The sequence below is a fragment of the Diadema antillarum genome, unplaced genomic scaffold, assembly GCF_040938485.1.
Source record: "Diadema antillarum isolate AM-2024a unplaced genomic scaffold, OU_Dant_1.0 seq00000574_RagTag, whole genome shotgun sequence".
Taxonomy (NCBI): Eukaryota; Metazoa; Echinodermata; class Echinoidea; order Diadematoida; family Diadematidae; genus Diadema; species Diadema antillarum.
Genome location: NW_027271510.1, coordinates 47,329 through 64,804, shown reverse-complemented (window position 1 = coordinate 64,804; position 17,476 = coordinate 47,329). Strand labels below are relative to the sequence as shown.

The window sequence follows — 17,476 nt, the reverse complement described above, 5'->3', positions numbered from 1 at the left end:
ATGTCCCATATCAAGACGTTTTTAAAGCATTTTTTCGATAAAATTCGTTTTACCCATAAATCTATCAAACGCCAATGAAAACATAAATACATTGTGTACATAATATAGGTTGTGATAAATACCAAATTTTGGGTTGTACTCTTCGATGTTCACTATTGAAATCGTTAAGTCTGAAGGTAATTATTATGTTTAAACTTGATATGTTATGTTGGAAAAGATATGTAGTTGAGTGTTTTCAGAAAGATGCAATGTCTTGTCATTTATTGGGAGAAGTTTTAAAAAGAAGTGTTTCCCTCGTGAAGATAAATAGATAGATAGGTAGATAGATAGATGGATAGGTAGGTAGATAGATAGATATATAGATAGGTAGATAGATAGGTAGATAGATAGATAGATAGATAGATAGACAGATAGATAGATAGGTAGATAGATAGATAGATAGATAGATAGATAGATAGATAGATAGATGCTAAAGGCAAACTCGGGCATTAACCCCACAGTTTCCACACAATGAAAAACCAAAACACATTTAATAAAACAACAAAACTGCACATTTGCACTTGTAACCTAACTCACCTTTGCACTGATGCATTTTGTTGCTACCCTATTCAGTTACACAATCTAATATGTTTTAAAGGGATCGTATAGTTTTGGTTGAGACCTAATTTCAGGTTTCTAACATTTTTTGGTGAGATAATGAGAAACCTCTTATGAAATATGAAAGAGCATATCATTCTATGAGGAATTCAACGTTTATTTGATGAAAATTGGTTTTGAAATGGCTGAGATATCCCAAAAAAAAAAGCGATTCTAATCAAGTGTGGGACCCACATTTTATTACGGTTGCCTTGTTTTACTTTGTTTTGGGATGTTTCAGTCATTCCAAACCCGATTTTCATCAAATAAACTTTGTATTCCTCTTAAAATTGCATGGTCTGTACTATATCATAAGTGTTTTCTTGGTATCTCGCAAAAAGTTAAAAGCCCAATTTTCATCTCCACCAATACTGTACCATCCCTTTAAACGATTTGTAAAGAAGTATAAGCCATATATACGCTTTTCCAGAGGCCGCCATCAAACTCAAGCTTCAGCTTAAGATGACGGTCTCCTGCATTTTGTACGTATTAATACGATTGAATAATCAATGATTTTTCAATTGTTTTTGTATGATTATAATTCACATATACAGTATTTCATTAATTATATTTTATATATGATTATATCTATTTTCATTTTCTGTTGGATATCATGTGAATAGCATTGTGAAATTGTTTGTTATGTTGTATATACTTTTTGAAAAATGCAGAAATAAATCAAATCAAATCAAATCAAATCAAATCAAGTTTCCACTCGAACCGCAGTCCACCGCACGTTAGACACAGAAAGAACAATCATGACAGGCATAACCATGTATCAATTGCACATTTTCATTTACTTCTACGAAATCCATAACTTTAAAATGATATCAAAGTCACCAGACACTGGGATAGAATATGCATTTTCGTTTCTGGTATGTTTTTGTCTACATAGTCTCACATATTACAATTGCAAACCGTATTAAGTAATGTACAAATCTCCATTTTAACATATCATTACCCCCTAAGAATTGATAAACGAAGTGGAAGAGTTCGAGTATAATGTGTGTGGGGGCGGGGGGGGGGGGGGGCTCTTAAGAATGATGAGCGTTCTTTGCCATTAGGCCCTGTGTTAACAGGTCGTGCTGAAAAATTAAGGCAAATGGGTACAAGATGTTCTTAATCACGTGCAAGCAAGGGAAAGACGCTAAAACTGAAATAGTATATTCACCACTTGGCCAAAATGAACCGCAGTGCCCTTTTAAATGTGGCATTTTAAATGTCACCCCATTCCACAAGCCCATCACAACATCCAGTCATATCCTAATGGAAAGTATCTCCCGGTGTATTATTCAATTTGTCGAGAGGGTATTAGAGTGCCCGCGTAAATAAAGGAAATGGCAAATGACCAGATTTCTTGGAACGAAGCCGCAGCATTGACATCCCTCTACTTATTCAAACATAAGTTGCGTTTTCGGTCACCATGGAATCGAAAGTGAAAGGACTACGATTAGTAGCATACAACCATAAAGCACGGCTTAATGATTGATACACCGCGCCATTATGCTTCCATTAAAGGCATTTTGTAAAAGCATGAGAAATTCATAGCAAACTGGGTCATGCTTGACATGAACTTTCCTCTTTTACCATAGCCCAGTGGGAAAGGATCATGATCAGCCCTGTTGTCGATGGGAAAATTAAGACATGCAGCTTTTAAGGAACACTGTCATTGGAATTGGGCCTCAGCGTGTTCAATCACAAATTTTATTTTCCATCCCCGGCGTTCGATTACCAAGCTGGTCACTAGATTGACTTGTTGCCTTCCTGCAACTACGAGGTGAATGAACGATGGATTATCGTTCCGATTCGCACCGAGAAAAGCTGCCTTGTTTGGTATTCATGAATTCCAAAATCAAACGTTTTGCTGTTGGAAGGCACCCTGACGAGGAGTCCGCAGAGGTTTGTTACACACGCCAGACCCGGGAGCTCAATGGGCTTTTAACGCTGGGTAGAGTGTCCTCGGCGCGAGCCCTCGAGTCCCTGTCGAGTGGACCGGTTTACAAGTGTCTGGGTGGATTGCCGCTGAAGCAATCTCGTCGTGACACAATGAGCTATCAACGATTTCCACTGGCTAGATGAGACGTATTTATTTTGGAATCGTACCTGGATAAACGTGGCCAGTAAAGTGTGTGATGCATTCTCGTTATGTGATACTGTAAATGCTACATCAGACATGCGAACAGTACAAGAGCCTGTTACCGGGCAACGTACACGAAAAAAAAAAAATCCTTGTAAGAAGCAGGACACATTTAGGTATAAAACTATGACTTTTACGCACACTTGATATCACTAGAACTCCGGTCATACATACAGACATTGGAGAGAGAAGGCTTGTACGATGAACAAGTTCAAAATTAGGTCAAATGTTAAATTGTGCTTTGACATAACAACCACTTCAAAAACTGATATTTCTGGGGGGTTTTTTTCTCTCTCTCTACAAAATGTCGATAAATTGAAGTATTGCTTCAAGTTTGCGAAAACATCGAACCATTCTCCTTCACATTTACATAGAAATGTTATTGTCATTCTAAAAAGAAAAAAAGGAGAGTATACGTAAATCAGACGAAAATTTGATTAATTTTTGTTTGTCTGCTTCACGTGTGGGAGTGCAAGTAGAAATTCAAAAACAAAAAACAAAAACACATGCAGAAAAACATCATAACCTCCAAAAATGAACATTTTACGTTGGCCCGGAATGCATCTTAAGTAATCATCTTCTATGTGGTGTTTTATAAATTGAAGACTTTCGGGACTGGGACCTTGTGCCCAATATGCGATTAAACAAAAACATCTAGGAGATTGACTACGTTATTAAACGTCATTTGATAACGCCCCAGCTTCCAGTGCTTGTAGTTCCCGCCTCCTTTCAATTGCCAGACTTCAAGTTGGATTTGGATCCCATCTGGTGCAGCACTCCTGTCCTCCAGAATAGATGAGGCGCTAACAAACAGAAGCAAAACAAGAGAACAAAAAGAATAAAACAAACATGAGACCAGATATAACGAGTTCGGGAGGAAGATTCATCGGGCATGCGTCATGAGGCCGACACCCACGAGTCATACAGCCCACGAGTCATACAGCCCATGAGTTATACAGCCCTTGAGTTCGGCATTGAAAGCAAACAAGGCCCACGAGACCGATACATTAAGCCCCGTGTTGTATTGTCGAGTTCGTGGGTTGTTTTTACCCAGTGTCGAACTCATGGGTCTTATTTGCCTAGTTTCGAACTCATGGGCTGTATGACTCGTGGGCTGGATGACTCCTACACCTTTTTTCTACGTCGAACTCGTGGGACGTATGCCTCGTGGGTGTAGGTCTGGTGGGATGACCCCAATTCATGAGTCTAGGAATTTTTAAGGGTTTTTGCTTTAAATTCTTCACTCTGAGATAACTATTGGTGAACGCTATCATTATAGCATCGTGCTACGGCAGCTATGTTGCGCTCTGGGTTTAAGTGAAGATAATCAAATCAACCTCATCTAGAAAGAAGATGGTAGAGGAGAATAAGAGACAAAAAGTAATAAAATGAATAAAAGCTCATGTTTTGCGATGACCTCCTGAAGCTATACAAGCTGCAGCTGAAGACCTCTACACACGCCATGTCCGCTCATGGCTTCTTGATCTCTCATTTTCTGACGGTACAAATCTTCTTCAGATTTTTGCAAACAAGAATTGACGCAAAATCTCGGATGACGTTAATGAACTTGACCATATTCTACTGGTGACGCGGTAAATCAACCAGTGCTCACTGAGGAATTTCTTAGGAAAAGTTTTCATCTAAGATTTTGAGGTTTAATAAATATCAATCATTATACCGGAACACGTCAGCAGAAAGTTAGATACAGTGTATTCGCAATCTGTATATTAGCTTTGGCATATCATGTGCTTTCTGTGTGCTTTTTCAAAAATTGAAGTGAATGCGCTTAGGTCACTGGTCTGCGCCGGAGTTTTGACACAATTAACTTAAAACTGAAGTACAATGTACAAATCAAGTTGTTAATTTTTTTTAAATGGTATCTGATGTCTTTGCATCAGTCTGAATATGAGCTAAGGGGATCTTGAATCACCCTCATCTTGAAAGAAGTAGGTAGAACAGAATAAGAGACAAAATGGAATTCAAAAGTGAAAATGGCCGATGTTTTTCAAGCGTAGTCATAACAATTATGAAGGCCATGTAATAACCTCTTGAATCTATACAAGCTGCAGCCGACGACCACTACACACGCCATCTCATGGCTTCTTCATCTCTCATTTTCTGAAGTACAAATCTTTGTGTTAGATGTCTTCTTCCCATTTGTGAAAACAAGAGTTTACGCAAAATCTCGGATGACGTTAATGTACTTGACCATATTCGACTGATGACGGGATAAATCAGATGGCATTCACTGATGACTTTCTTAGGAAAAGTTTTCATGTTAGATTTTGAGATTTAACAAACATCAGTCATTAAATAGGAATACGTTAACAGAAAGTAAGATATTCGCAATATGAATCAACTTTGACATGTTCTGTCTTTTCTGAGTGCTTCTTCAAAATGAAATAAATGCGCTTATGTCACTGATCTGCGATGTATAATTTCTCCATTTACTTTCTTCACTATCTTTCACTATAGCGGACCCTAATTTGACGCAACTAAGTTAACACTGAAATACACCCAAAAATTCAAGTTGTCGATGGCTTTGAAAAAAAAAGACTCTGTCTACATTAATCCACATGTCCGTCAAGGTTCAGTGTGCCATGGGTCGAGCAAGCTGCTTTTAAACTTATCTTCTAACACATGTAAACTACATTATCGTAATGCTGCTGTCATGAGTAATCAACGAATACAGCTGAACTGTGCTTTCGACTCGAAAACATCAAGGTATCATGGAGATGTAACCAATCATATCATATTCATGATATGTCACAGTGTCAATCTTGTTTCGTTTCTGAGTTGAATTTAGACGATTTCTTTCCTATATATCCGAGGCTCTTTTTTTTTAGCGGAAGGGAAAATCCCTAATAAAAAGTGAACGCTACCACAGAGCAGAAAGCCATATCGTATGTAAAGTCACTCTCATACTACCGGCTGGCTTGAAGGACAGAAATGTATGAGAGTAGATAAAGCAATTATTGGTTTCTAAACAGTAAATCTTTCTTCGAATAAGTAGTAGGTTGATAAATTAGATATTTTCTCTAACTAACATAAGTAAGAATAAATTTGAATATGATATGTGATTTTTCTTTTGTGTATGACATGTTACCGTGATTCTCCCTCTCTCTCTCTCTCTCTCTCTCTCTCTCTCTCTTTCTCTGGTAAATCGTCCACCAAGGCACAGCTCCATTTAATCTTTTAAAAAATAAAAACAACAGGAAGCATTCAGACTTCATTTGCTCACTAACTCTACGTACACGCACATAGTACATTATGCACACTCATGCACTACATAATTACATCAATACACATACCACACACGGTTAGAATCACATTATGCTTATGGCTTTTGCAGACGTATCCATCATGTCGGATTCTTCGAAACGATATAAGAGCTTACTAATAATCCACCATATTCAAACTAATGATTCTTGCGATCATTTATGTTTATTCCAATCGACTGATGACAAATTGCCGTATACATCGACGTAATAAAAATGCAGGGCAATTTGTCAATCAGTCGGAATAATCCCCATTACTTGCATCATTTTGTGGGAGAATATTAGGACCTCATTTTCGGGAAAAGAGGATTGAAACCTGAACGGGAACACGTTCTGTCCTGTGACAGGGAACATGTGAATATGTAATATTCATAAAGATGCCATGCATCTGACATATACCTCAATATAGGTCCGCCTACATGTTGGTAGTGACAGTGCATTTCAAGCATCAATGTGGTCATTAAAACTTGATATGATTTCAGAAACAACTGCTGCAGGTTTTTTGTTTCCTTTCTCTTCTTGGCATAATTCTTTACCAAAGAACGATTTATTGCTTCTATCTTTCAAACTTATTGCAGTGTTTTTGCTATAATGGTCTGTTTATAAAACTTATCATTGATTGCTGGTTAACACTGAAAGTTAATCCATTCCCTACGGGAACCTGGCGGCCTGTGTATTAAATCTATGGGGATTTCAGAATTCGGCATGGAACGGGTTAACACTAAAATAAAGGCGTCAATCTTTCCGGTAATCGGCACACCATACCACGTGACACGTCATGCGCACTCAAGCTTTTTTCACAACCGCAGTCTCAATCATATAGGACGATAGTATAATATTGGGTCCGCGCCACTTAACCATTCTCTCCATCGATAATATTAGGCCTGATATAGGACTTCACTTTTTACCTCTCCTCATTTCTGTATTTTCGCCTCGCCTCACGACCGGCGGCTGTCGGATGGGGACCTGGCTGGGTGGACACATGTCGAGCTCGTCGCACAAATCATTCATCAGTTTTATCAAAATTTCGTATTTCAGCAATTTGAGTACGTTTCTGTATTCGGCCGGCTGTTCTTCTTCTTCCATTGCCCATGTCGAACCAGCTGGAATGGGGGAAAACGGGGAAAAAGAGAAGGGGTTTGAATTATAGACATATTCATTATACTTTTGTGATGGTAGTAAACTCGTTTTTAACATAGAAGAGTTAGGTAGTATTTTGGCTAATGAAATGGTATTCTTTCTCATCATAAAATCCATTCAAATGATAAATAAAAACAATTATCACTTGAGAAAAGTGTTATCTGACCATATGGATTTTAGTGTGAAAAAAAAGATCAATTCAATTATTCAATAATGAATTCTCTGATGTAATATTCATTAAATTTCTTTACAGCATACGGCGTTCTCCTTTTGAGGTAACGGGAAAACGGACATTAAAGTTTCTTTCTCTGACGCTATGATGTGTTTTGACGTTGTACATTGCCAGAAATTGGCTGACACTGAGAATGCATCGAAATAAAAGTAAGCTGCTTGCTTTGTAATAATATCTTTCCTGAAATACATGATATTTTGTTTTGCCTTGTTGAGTATGTATGTGTTTGTAAATGATTTCGCGGTTTACTGCATGTGCACCGGCCCCATCCCTAAGGCTAGTTGTTGTTATCATTATTATTGTTGTCGTTGTTAATGTTGTCGTCAGTAAGAGCTAATTTTCTGTGGGTGAAACCACATAGCAAATGACATTTCTATTTTTCTGGATCTTTAGGAGAAGTGGGATGATGGGGATAAAATTCCGCAGACTACTCCAGACAATTACGCGAAGCGGGTTTCGTCTCTTCCTTCATTTCCACAGGTCGCTGAATGTGAAATGATGTAATGGACAATTATCATACTGTCATATAAAGATACTGGAAACCTTCGTAAGTGAACCCTCTCAGGGAGTTCGACGTCAATTTGTCCCATAAGCCCCCCCCCCCCCTTCCCGAATAAAAATAGCGTTAAATGCACATATAAGCCTAATAATGATTACATTACATTCACGCCCGGAGGGAGCACTCGATTCTGTTTGACCACTTGTCAAGTCAAACTCCCTTGGTTGTATTTGATAGACTTCTAGTGCTTACACGATACAATCCGGATGCGTCAGTCTGTTACAATAAGATTATGTAGCACATGAGAACTTCGATATCTGTAAAGTGTTTGCTTGAAGAGGGGGAAGTCGTTGTGGAAATATATAGGAAATGCAGACGGGAATATGTCATGAAGACAATTAAGTGAGAGCCCGGTGCCTTTGACTGAACTCCAAGTAGCTAAGCTGCATTAGCATTTTATTCATCTGTCTTTGAGCCACATCCTTGCTTTGTGGAGGGTAAAGAATGCAGCAAAAGTTGTATGCAGACCCTTCACGATGATCGATAAACAGCAACTTTTCCCGTGTATAAAGCGGGCGGTTTAGTGTATAATTTGAATATACAGGCAGCATGATACCTACCGTTCTTTTACATTCACATCTTTTCGAGATGATTCTTATCTCGAGAAGATATGAATTTAAAAGAACGGCAGGTATATTATATTTCAAAAGGGGCTTCACATCAGACACATTACTTTCAATACACTTTTGCATGAAAATGTTCAAAGAATCTCTTCTCCTCTTCCGTCAAGTGCTCACCATTTTTCACTCGTTTTTTCCATCGATCATCAGAGATTTAATTGATAATGAAATAAATGGCGCCTGCGTTTGATTTAAACAAGGAGAGAATGCCCCCACTAGCCTCCCCTTCTGGAGCGGTATCACTTATATGCTCTTGTTTTGTGTTGCCTTGCCTTACAGTTTGTTGAAATAAGTACGCCAAAGCAGTGTATTATTCATGGAGAAATGACTCAGGGCTGGCAGAACGGGGGAGGAGGGCACTTTTTTGGCACCATACAAAGGAATACATCAGGTGTCACTTGCCCCCCCCCCCCCCCCACACTTTTTTTTTTTACCCCGAAGTGCGTCAAGTGGCACTAGAAAGAGAAATAGATAGAAACCTTGAAATGTGAGCGCAGTAAGGCTTTGTTTTCGCGCTGAAGACCATTTTCTTTGTTTTGTCTTTTTTTTTTGTCAGCTGAAGAAACCCGGAAGTGGCACCCTACACAAGTTGCGCTGAAGACCAATGTTGTTATCTTGCATAAAATCAGGAAATGTTATCAAATGGCCTTATGAAAAACTGATGTCACAATGTTTCCTTATTCAGTATCTTTCACCTCCTCGAAAACAAAATTTTAGTGAGGTTCATTTCGACTACATCAGTTTCCATGACAATGTATAATTACTATAAGTTCCACAATTATTTCATAGTCAATTCATTCCACAATGTTTTGTTTACCTAAGTTTTTGTTACCAAAGAAAGGGAAATGTATATGTTTTGTCGAAAAAGAAAATAAACTTTGAATTGAATTGAAATAATACCTCTGTGGAGTCCGAAATACTTTCATTTTCATGTGTGTTTGCTTCTTTACAACATGCCTTAATTCATATTGTCATTGTTTTCATGTCTTTCTTTTCTCCGAACTGAAAGCGCACTCACGCGTTTATTTTCCGCACATCCTTGGATCTGCGGGGGCTCATTCAGTGGCATTAGGTACAATGGGAAGCTAGCTGATGATATTGCGTCATACGTTGTTATATCTCTTCTATTTCTGGAGTAAGATTCTTTTTTTTTCTTTGACTTGGAATTAACATTGATAAAACTAGCTAAACCGTCTTGCAAACGCATGATACGTTTCTCCATTTATTTTGATGAAATAATCTTCGTATATTCTGTATTCTCCATATCATCTTTTATTGAGGAGCCGGTCCGACCAGACCTTCTCCATGACGAAAGCTGATTCGATAATTAAAGTTATATCCCAAAATGTCAGAGTACTCGCTGAAGCAAACATGACAAAACAGAAACTGCAGTATCATGCTGTGTTTTTACATTTTGTAACATACGTAGAGGAATTTAAGAAATTAAGGCTAGAGCTGCGTTGCTTATAAGAGAACTGAATAATCGTAAATTTAGAATACGAGCATACCACCACAGGAGATAAATGTCAGCAATACAATCCCTTTTTCGTTCCGCCATACTTTAATCTTTAGATGGAATTTTGCCTAAGTTTCGTATTACTTTGCTAATTACATGTCGAAAACAATTCGGAAACTAACGTCTCCTCACGCCACGTGTCATTATGCTCAACTGTGTAAAGGGGCTAGCAAGAATTGTGGAGATAAATGACATGCCTCATGAAATATGCATAATGCAGAAGGTAGTAAAGGGAAACAGATATAGGAGTGTATGACATTAAAATGAAATCCATATGCCCTACAGTGGCCCTCAGGTCAATAACCCACTTTATTCGTTCATAAACTTATGAACGAATAACCCACTTTATTCGTTCATAAACTTATGAACGAATAAAGACGTGGGATGTTCACCGCTTTCACACAGCAAGAATTGATGTCTACATAGGCGGTCAGTGTGCTACATTATTTTATCATCAAGACACACACACACATATTCATATATTTATATAATAACTTGCGAGAAAAAAAAAAAACCAATTCTAAAGCGACTAGAAAGCTCAGCGAAATATCAATGGAGGAAAAAAAAGGAAAGAAAGACGTCGTAGACGTACGGGAGAGTTTCTTTGTAATTTAAGATAAACGGCAAATTCTACTAAAAAATGAAATCTACTATCACGAATTCAAAAGAAACAAACGGTCAAACGGGACTTAATAACCAAGTCCCCTTCTTCAACACATTTTTGCAGATCAGCTTTATTTCTTATGAATCGTTTCTCCTTAAAGAAATTGGTCTTCACACCAACTCACTTTTCTTTCATGTTAGGGATTTTGTTCTTTACAGAAATGCAAAATGATAGACAGTTTTTCTTTTGCTATTGTTAGTGTGTTCGGGTGAACGTAGAAGCTTTCATTGAACTATTTGTTAATGCGTCGTGTCTATATTGTCCACCCCACCGTGAATAAGAAAAGATCCGCATTGGGTATTAATATCAATCACGACAGGCTTAAATGCTGAAATGAATAATATCAATTCTCGTTAGGACAAAAAGCTCATTCTTAATTGTTGAGTAATCCCGTTTGTATTTGGCTATAACTTAACCATTTTTCCGTTCAGGACAAGGCCTTCATTTAGTAACAAATCTGTAGGGATGTACATCTCTTGTAGAAGAAAGAATATCAAACCACTTGATTTTGACGCTTATTAGAATTGTGAATTCTTGCATGTTAGATAATGCAAACACCGCGCGAACGATCGACTACTGTTAAAAGAAAATATTCAAAATTCTTGCAGATAGAAAATGAAAATATGACAAGAATGAGCTGCTAAATTATCAGTACATGCCCTTTTTTAACTGTTAAAAAGGTCATGTTTACCTTTGGGAGCAGTGATTTAGAAATGTTCAAGATATCACATTTGATGCATGTGTGTAGATCTGTTGTGTCACAAAACATCCTACCATATACAATTTTTGCAATAAAGCCTAAAATATCAAGAGATATCAGGATTTTTCTCAATAAACCATAACTACTGTGGACGGTTTAGTCTGAAAACATTCTCATGATAGCATTGTTCACATTTTGTGTATTTGATAATACTTAACATCGATTATACGGATTCAAATTTTTACAGTGGTGGTTACTATCCCTAACCCAAATATTAGAACTTCAGTTTTTCTTTCATCTGCAAATGGTAAATTATGCCTTTAACTGTTTAATCATTTCTTCGTTTTCTCTGTTCTTGTCCGAAACAGATTACATCGATTCTGTGTATAATAGATGATGCTTAGTGGATGATAAAAAGAGTTTTCCTTTTTTTTTCTTGACAATTAAAAAGCTGTATTTCTCTGTACATAGCAGATACAGCCATATAGGCCGAAGTTACCCCTGTTTCGCTCTTACCAGGACCTACCTTACCTGCTGTTTTTTTATTGTCAGCTGATTGTTGTTATAATACGTGGATGTATTTGAATATTTACCATGGTAACCTGATAAAAGATTATTTTCTCAGGCAAGGCGTAATGAACCCTCGGTGAATATGAATTCGGAAAAGGGGACAAACACAGACATTCTGTTTACAGAAAATAGCTCAGAACAAGTTTTTCGGGCATCATAAAAATATTGCAATAATCATAATAATTATCATTATGTAAATGATTATTATTATTATCATTCCCACTATAATTTCCGTTGTTTCCAGTATCACTGGTATAAGTTCATCGGCATCATTGTTGTCGTTTCTAGTAGTTTGAGATTTTAAAATTATCTATCGCTATGTCATTCACTGGAATTAAGAAAAAAAAAGACGTTTGATGGAGGTAAGATAGAGATTGGCGCCCAACGGGAGTGCATTTTGGTATTGAAGGTGAGTTTCAAATCAATAAGTTCACTTCTATTAGCATCTTTCCGATGGTTCACTGTCTTACGCTTGGTTAATGATTTCACATATTACGTGTGACATAAAAAGAAAAAAATTATCGTACATGTTACTGCACAATTTTAACCGTCGCCAGTTGGTCTAGTAATTAATTGTAAATAAGTAGGCTAAAGCGATTGAATTTCTGAAAAAAAGCGATTGAAAAAACGGGGGCCCGATTGGTTAAATTTATTTCAAACCATATGATTAAGAGAGATCATTTACAAACTTTTCTTACATACTTGATAAAACTGATATTTACAGGAATTTCATTTGCTCCTTATTGTGTAATCTTGATTATATCAATGAGGTGATTTTAATGAAGACACAAACAAGTAAATATTGAAATAATGCAGCAGAATGGATTCTGAGAACACACCCAATAGTTGCCACGAGGTTTATAATACCATTTTTGTTCATGTCCGTTTAAAAGATAATTATGACTCATTCTGTCAGTAATGGAAGAGTACTTGGGGTGCATTGGGTGAATACCTAAGTGTTGTTAGCAAGTAAAGCAACATTATTTTCTTCTCTTGGTTGCGTACACTCAAATTGCACTTTTATTTTCAGCTTTTATTCAAGGGACATAAAGAGTCCCTCTATTTCTATCACACCAATGAAGAAAATTTACAATGTACATTTATTATAAATAATATCAGTAAAGTATAATCTTTTGCGCAAATCAACGTAGTGAAATGGGCCGTTGAAGCAAGCTCTTTTCAGCGTCACCTAATTCATTCAATTGATGGTATGATTTTATCTTATTCCTGCATTCCTTGTTATGGATAGATGTAAAACAGTCAGTGGAACACTCAAATCAATGACACTTAAAATAGGTAAGTTATTAATCCAATTATATGGCATATTTCCATGATGATAAAAAAAGAAGACGAGCAGTTGTTATTTCATGCATATGCAAACTAAACAGATGGCGTGTACCTGCCGTTCAAATGACAAACCAATCAACTCTAAGTGTAATAGAAGTACAGGAGACTTCGGCAGGCAAAACGAAATGAGAAATACTTGAGTGGTGAGGGAAACGAGATTTTACATCCAATATTTTTTTTTTCGAAGGAGGGGGGGGGGGGAGGAGGGGAGGATTGAGATTGAAATGCCTTTCGCAAGTACACGTTTAGTTGATGCTATTTTATTTATTCTTTTTTTCTCTCTTGTGAAACATCATTTTAACCAATCAGTGAGCTGCCTCATCAAGTGCTCATGGACAGTACCCTGCTGTCACCGATAACTTCACGATAATAGGGTTTCGAAGAATGTTTACGGGAAAAAAGGGTGAGGTATCCCATCTACAACACAAACTGTTGGAGCCACTACCAGCACGAGGAGCGGGCAGTTACCATACCACTTATAGTGACACACAGGAACAAGATAGGTGGAATTGCAAATATATTGCCCAACAAATAAGAAAAACGTAGCAAAAAAATAAGACCGCCCAAGTGAGGATACCATGTCGACGATTCTTGTCAAGTTTGGAAGAAAGGTGCAACGTAATTACAAACAAAGTTCTAAGGAAGCCGATTTACTTTTTTTCAATTCTTGCCAATCTCGTATCATTTCTTGCCCAAAATTCGAAGTTAGGTTGGCTCACAATATTGATAAAATGTTATAATGATCAACACAACCACAAACACAAGAGAAGTAATCAAAAGAGCAACGCACCTTGTGATCCATCTGTAATACTGAGAGCAGTAGCAGTCTGGACACCTATGAGAAGAACAACGACCAAAAGGAGAAGATTGCTTAGTGTCAGATTCATTTTTCCTGGCTTTTCCCGGTCGTCAACGATTGCTTGAATGACCCAACTGGCTTGCTATAGACACCGTAGACCACCGTTGACGGAATTCGGCCGCGAGCGTCTTGAAGTGGACGTTCTGTCGAAGTTAGCAGCTATCAAACTTTGGATCTCTGCACGTTAGTTCCCTGCTCTCCTTCTCTCTCTCTTTCCTAATCCAGAAGTGACCGATACCACAAAGTCTTCTGGAGTTTTTATGTTGCGCGCAGGTCACTTTCCTCTAACAGTCAGCAGTGACACAGCGAGTGGTCGTTTCTTATATTACAATGATGTTCAAAAAATGGGAGGAGAGAGAAAAAAAAATCCCTGAAATCACAGTTAAGGGAATCTCTAGTCCACTCCTCTTCAGCTGACTTAATGCGCACAGGGACGGCGGATTCGTCTTTTGGCGGGAAGAAGCACTCTTCAGTAAAACTCGCGCGCAAACACGTCTGCTCACGGAGCGGTCTTCGACACGACTGATTGACTTTGTGAGTAGTGGTCGAGCCATGCAGCGCCTACGGGGAGAAGAGTGGGAAAACTCGGAAACACATTGGTCCCACGGCCTCTTTTGATTGGCTGCATCTTTCGGCTGAGTGGACGACTAGTGGGCGGTAGCCGCTGACCTGCGATATCATGTACTTCATCACGATATAAACATGTCCCTACGTCATTTCCGTCAAATTATACGTAATCCTGGAGCCATCGTGGACCACACTGACCAGAGTTCGGCGGAAACTCGAACACTTCATCCAATTCAAAGAAGTACATAAGATATACATGCATGTTTAATTAACGACATTTATTGTGGTGTTTACAGTATAGGAACGAGTAGACAATAATAACAATAGTAACAATAACAATGATAATAATAATAATAAGCATCATAATAATGATAATAACGATAACAATTCCAACAAATAATAACACTATATGTTCTTATGGGAATTAAAATCAATCGTCCAAACTTTCCCTCTGACAATATTGACTGAATAGTCTGGCAGATGAATTTGAAGACTGTGCACCCGTTCTGCCGTGTATGTGCAGTTTGTTGTGTAAATCCAAAAAGGTTACAGCTCGTTATTCCGAAGGTTCGTCATTCCGAAGGCTCTTCAGTCCGAAGATTCGTTATTCCGAAGGTTCGTTTTTCCGAATTTCATTTTCAGATTAACAAATCTTCGGAATAACGAACCTTCGGAATAACGCCACCAATGTTCAGATTAACGAACCCTTTTTCACTTTCGGATTAACGAACCTCTAGGTATAGGGAATTTGTGTGTTTCGGATTAACGAACCTTCGGAATAACGAACCTTCGGAATATCGAACCTTCGGAATAACGAACAGCACCCATCCAAAAGCACAATCATCATGAAACACTCCAAAGTCTTTCAAACAGCGCACTCTATAGGCAGTTGACAGTAGCCCTATTACTATTCAAGGTAACCAAACCCTACAAGTCACTCGAGTTGAAACTTAATTGCTTTCTTGAGCAGAAAACTTTATCACGATCAAAAGTCCTAGCCTTTCGAAAATTTATAAGTTATCACCTCTACGCCGCAATACAAAATAAGAAATCGTATTCAATTGGAAAAGGAGTGATTTTATTGCATGCAGCTATCAAAGGCAACAATGGGTCTACATAGACCAATACCCCCCTGGGCAATTACCCCGGACCTTTCTCTTGCCCCAAACCCTAATCCCAATCCTGAATCTAATCCTCACCCTAACCCTAATCTTTACTATAATCTTTCAGCTGGGGGTAATTGCCCTGATACGGCAATAATACGGTGCGTTCTAAAAACACTTTCCCTATGACAGCATCTGGATGCATGAATAACTTCTAACCTGAAAGCTTTCAAGTATTATACTCTACTTTGACTTTTGAAGTATTGCATTTTTCTTCGAACGTCGCATTCGCATGGAATAAACCTCCCCACGCGCTACCAGAACCATGGCCCGCACCAAGTACATGACGTATGCCAAGTAGACCACATGCGAGTCGGCTGGTCGAGGCAATCCAAGACTCATTCACGTACCATGATGGTTCCGAAAGCTGCTTGCAATAAACGCTTAAGACCGCCACTCATTCAAGAACAAAAAAGATCATACGAATCGGCTATGTAATCAAACATTAGCTATGAGGTCAAGCTAGATTAGGATGAGGGTTTAAAAATAAGCAAGAGATATGCCTGATCGTCTCTTTGTATTAAGTAAACAGGAAAAAAAAATGACAAAAATGAGAGTGGAGCCTATTGGTGCGCGGCAATGTTTCAATTTCAATTCAATTTCAGTTCAAATGAATCTATTCGAAATTTTCTGCATTTACTTATCATTACAAATGATAAATACAATGGACAGTCATTTCTTCTTCTTCTTCTTCTTTTCTTTTAGCACAATAACGCATACAGTGTGTACATCCGAACATAACTGAAATTTACGTGTATAATGGGCTGCTAACTGATTGAAGAAAAGAATAAGAAAACACGTCGATTGGGAGCTACTTAGGATAGTGAAACAAATGATCTAACTGAATTATGGTACATGTATTGGGAATGTGAATGCAGAAGACTGTCGTCAAATAAGCAGATAGCTTGAAGATACGACAGCCTTGAAAGAGAAAAAAGGGCAAAACATTGGGGGGTTTTTGTGTGTGTATGTGTGTGTGGATGTCTGCAGCTTTTTCGTTTATCTCATGATTATCATCACATTTGCTTCACGTATATAGTAAGATGATTTTTTTTTCATGATACAACTTATACGGAGAAGGGGGGGACCATGCTTGCAGTAAACTGGCCTGAGAAATTTTTGACACAGTGTTCGCTAAGAACGTTTTCTTCATTAGATTACCTTAAATAGTATCAATAAAGTGCACAGTTTTGATTGTGTTCGAAGAGAAGATGAAGAAAATTGTATTTATACTTTACACGTCTTCAGAGATTATTTAGGATTTTTTTTTTTGACATAACGTCGTTTGAGTTGCGGGTCGGATACGAGTATTTATCAGAATTGGGGCAAGAAAACGTATTTTACATATTAATTAGGTACACTTATCATAAAGCGTGTGACTTGTTTCAGTCCTATGCGTTGGAGAAAAGAATTGAAATGACTTGCTTACTTCAGCACAAAAGTGGAAGAAAAATAATGAATAAACGCGCATTGAAGTAAAGCCTATAT

General features: G+C 37.8%; 1 protein-coding gene across 1 annotated transcript; it reads right to left on the bottom strand.

Moving 5' to 3' along the window:
- Positions 1–1,427: 1,427 nt before the first annotated feature.
- LOC139735382 (uncharacterized) lies at positions 1,428–14,518 on the bottom strand. Its single transcript, XM_071646132.1, has 3 exons — positions 14,190–14,518; positions 6,960–7,154; positions 1,428–3,576 (listed from the first exon to the last, which is right to left on the bottom strand). The coding sequence occupies exons 1-3, from the start codon at positions 14,284–14,286 to the stop codon at positions 3,503–3,505; spliced, it is 366 nt and encodes a 121-aa protein (XP_071502233.1). The 5' UTR covers positions 14,287–14,518; the 3' UTR covers positions 1,428–3,502.
- Between the last annotated feature and the right edge of the window lie 2,958 nt (positions 14,519–17,476).

What these genes read in the sequence shown, in the direction of transcription:
- LOC139735382 (XM_071646132.1), bottom strand. Translation starts at nt 14,286, where the DNA reads ATGAATCTGACACTAAGCAATCTTCTCCTTTTGGTCGTTGTTCTTCTC. An exon ending in TATTACAGATGGATCACAAG is followed by an intron (nt 7,155 to 14,189) that starts GTGCGTTGCTCT and finishes CCCCCATTCCAG; the next exon opens with CTGGTTCGACATGGGCAATG. An exon ending in AAATACAGAAATGAGGAGAG is followed by an intron (nt 3,577 to 6,959) that starts GTAAAAAGTGAA and finishes TCTGTTTGTTAG; the next exon opens with CGCCTCATCTATTCTGGAGG.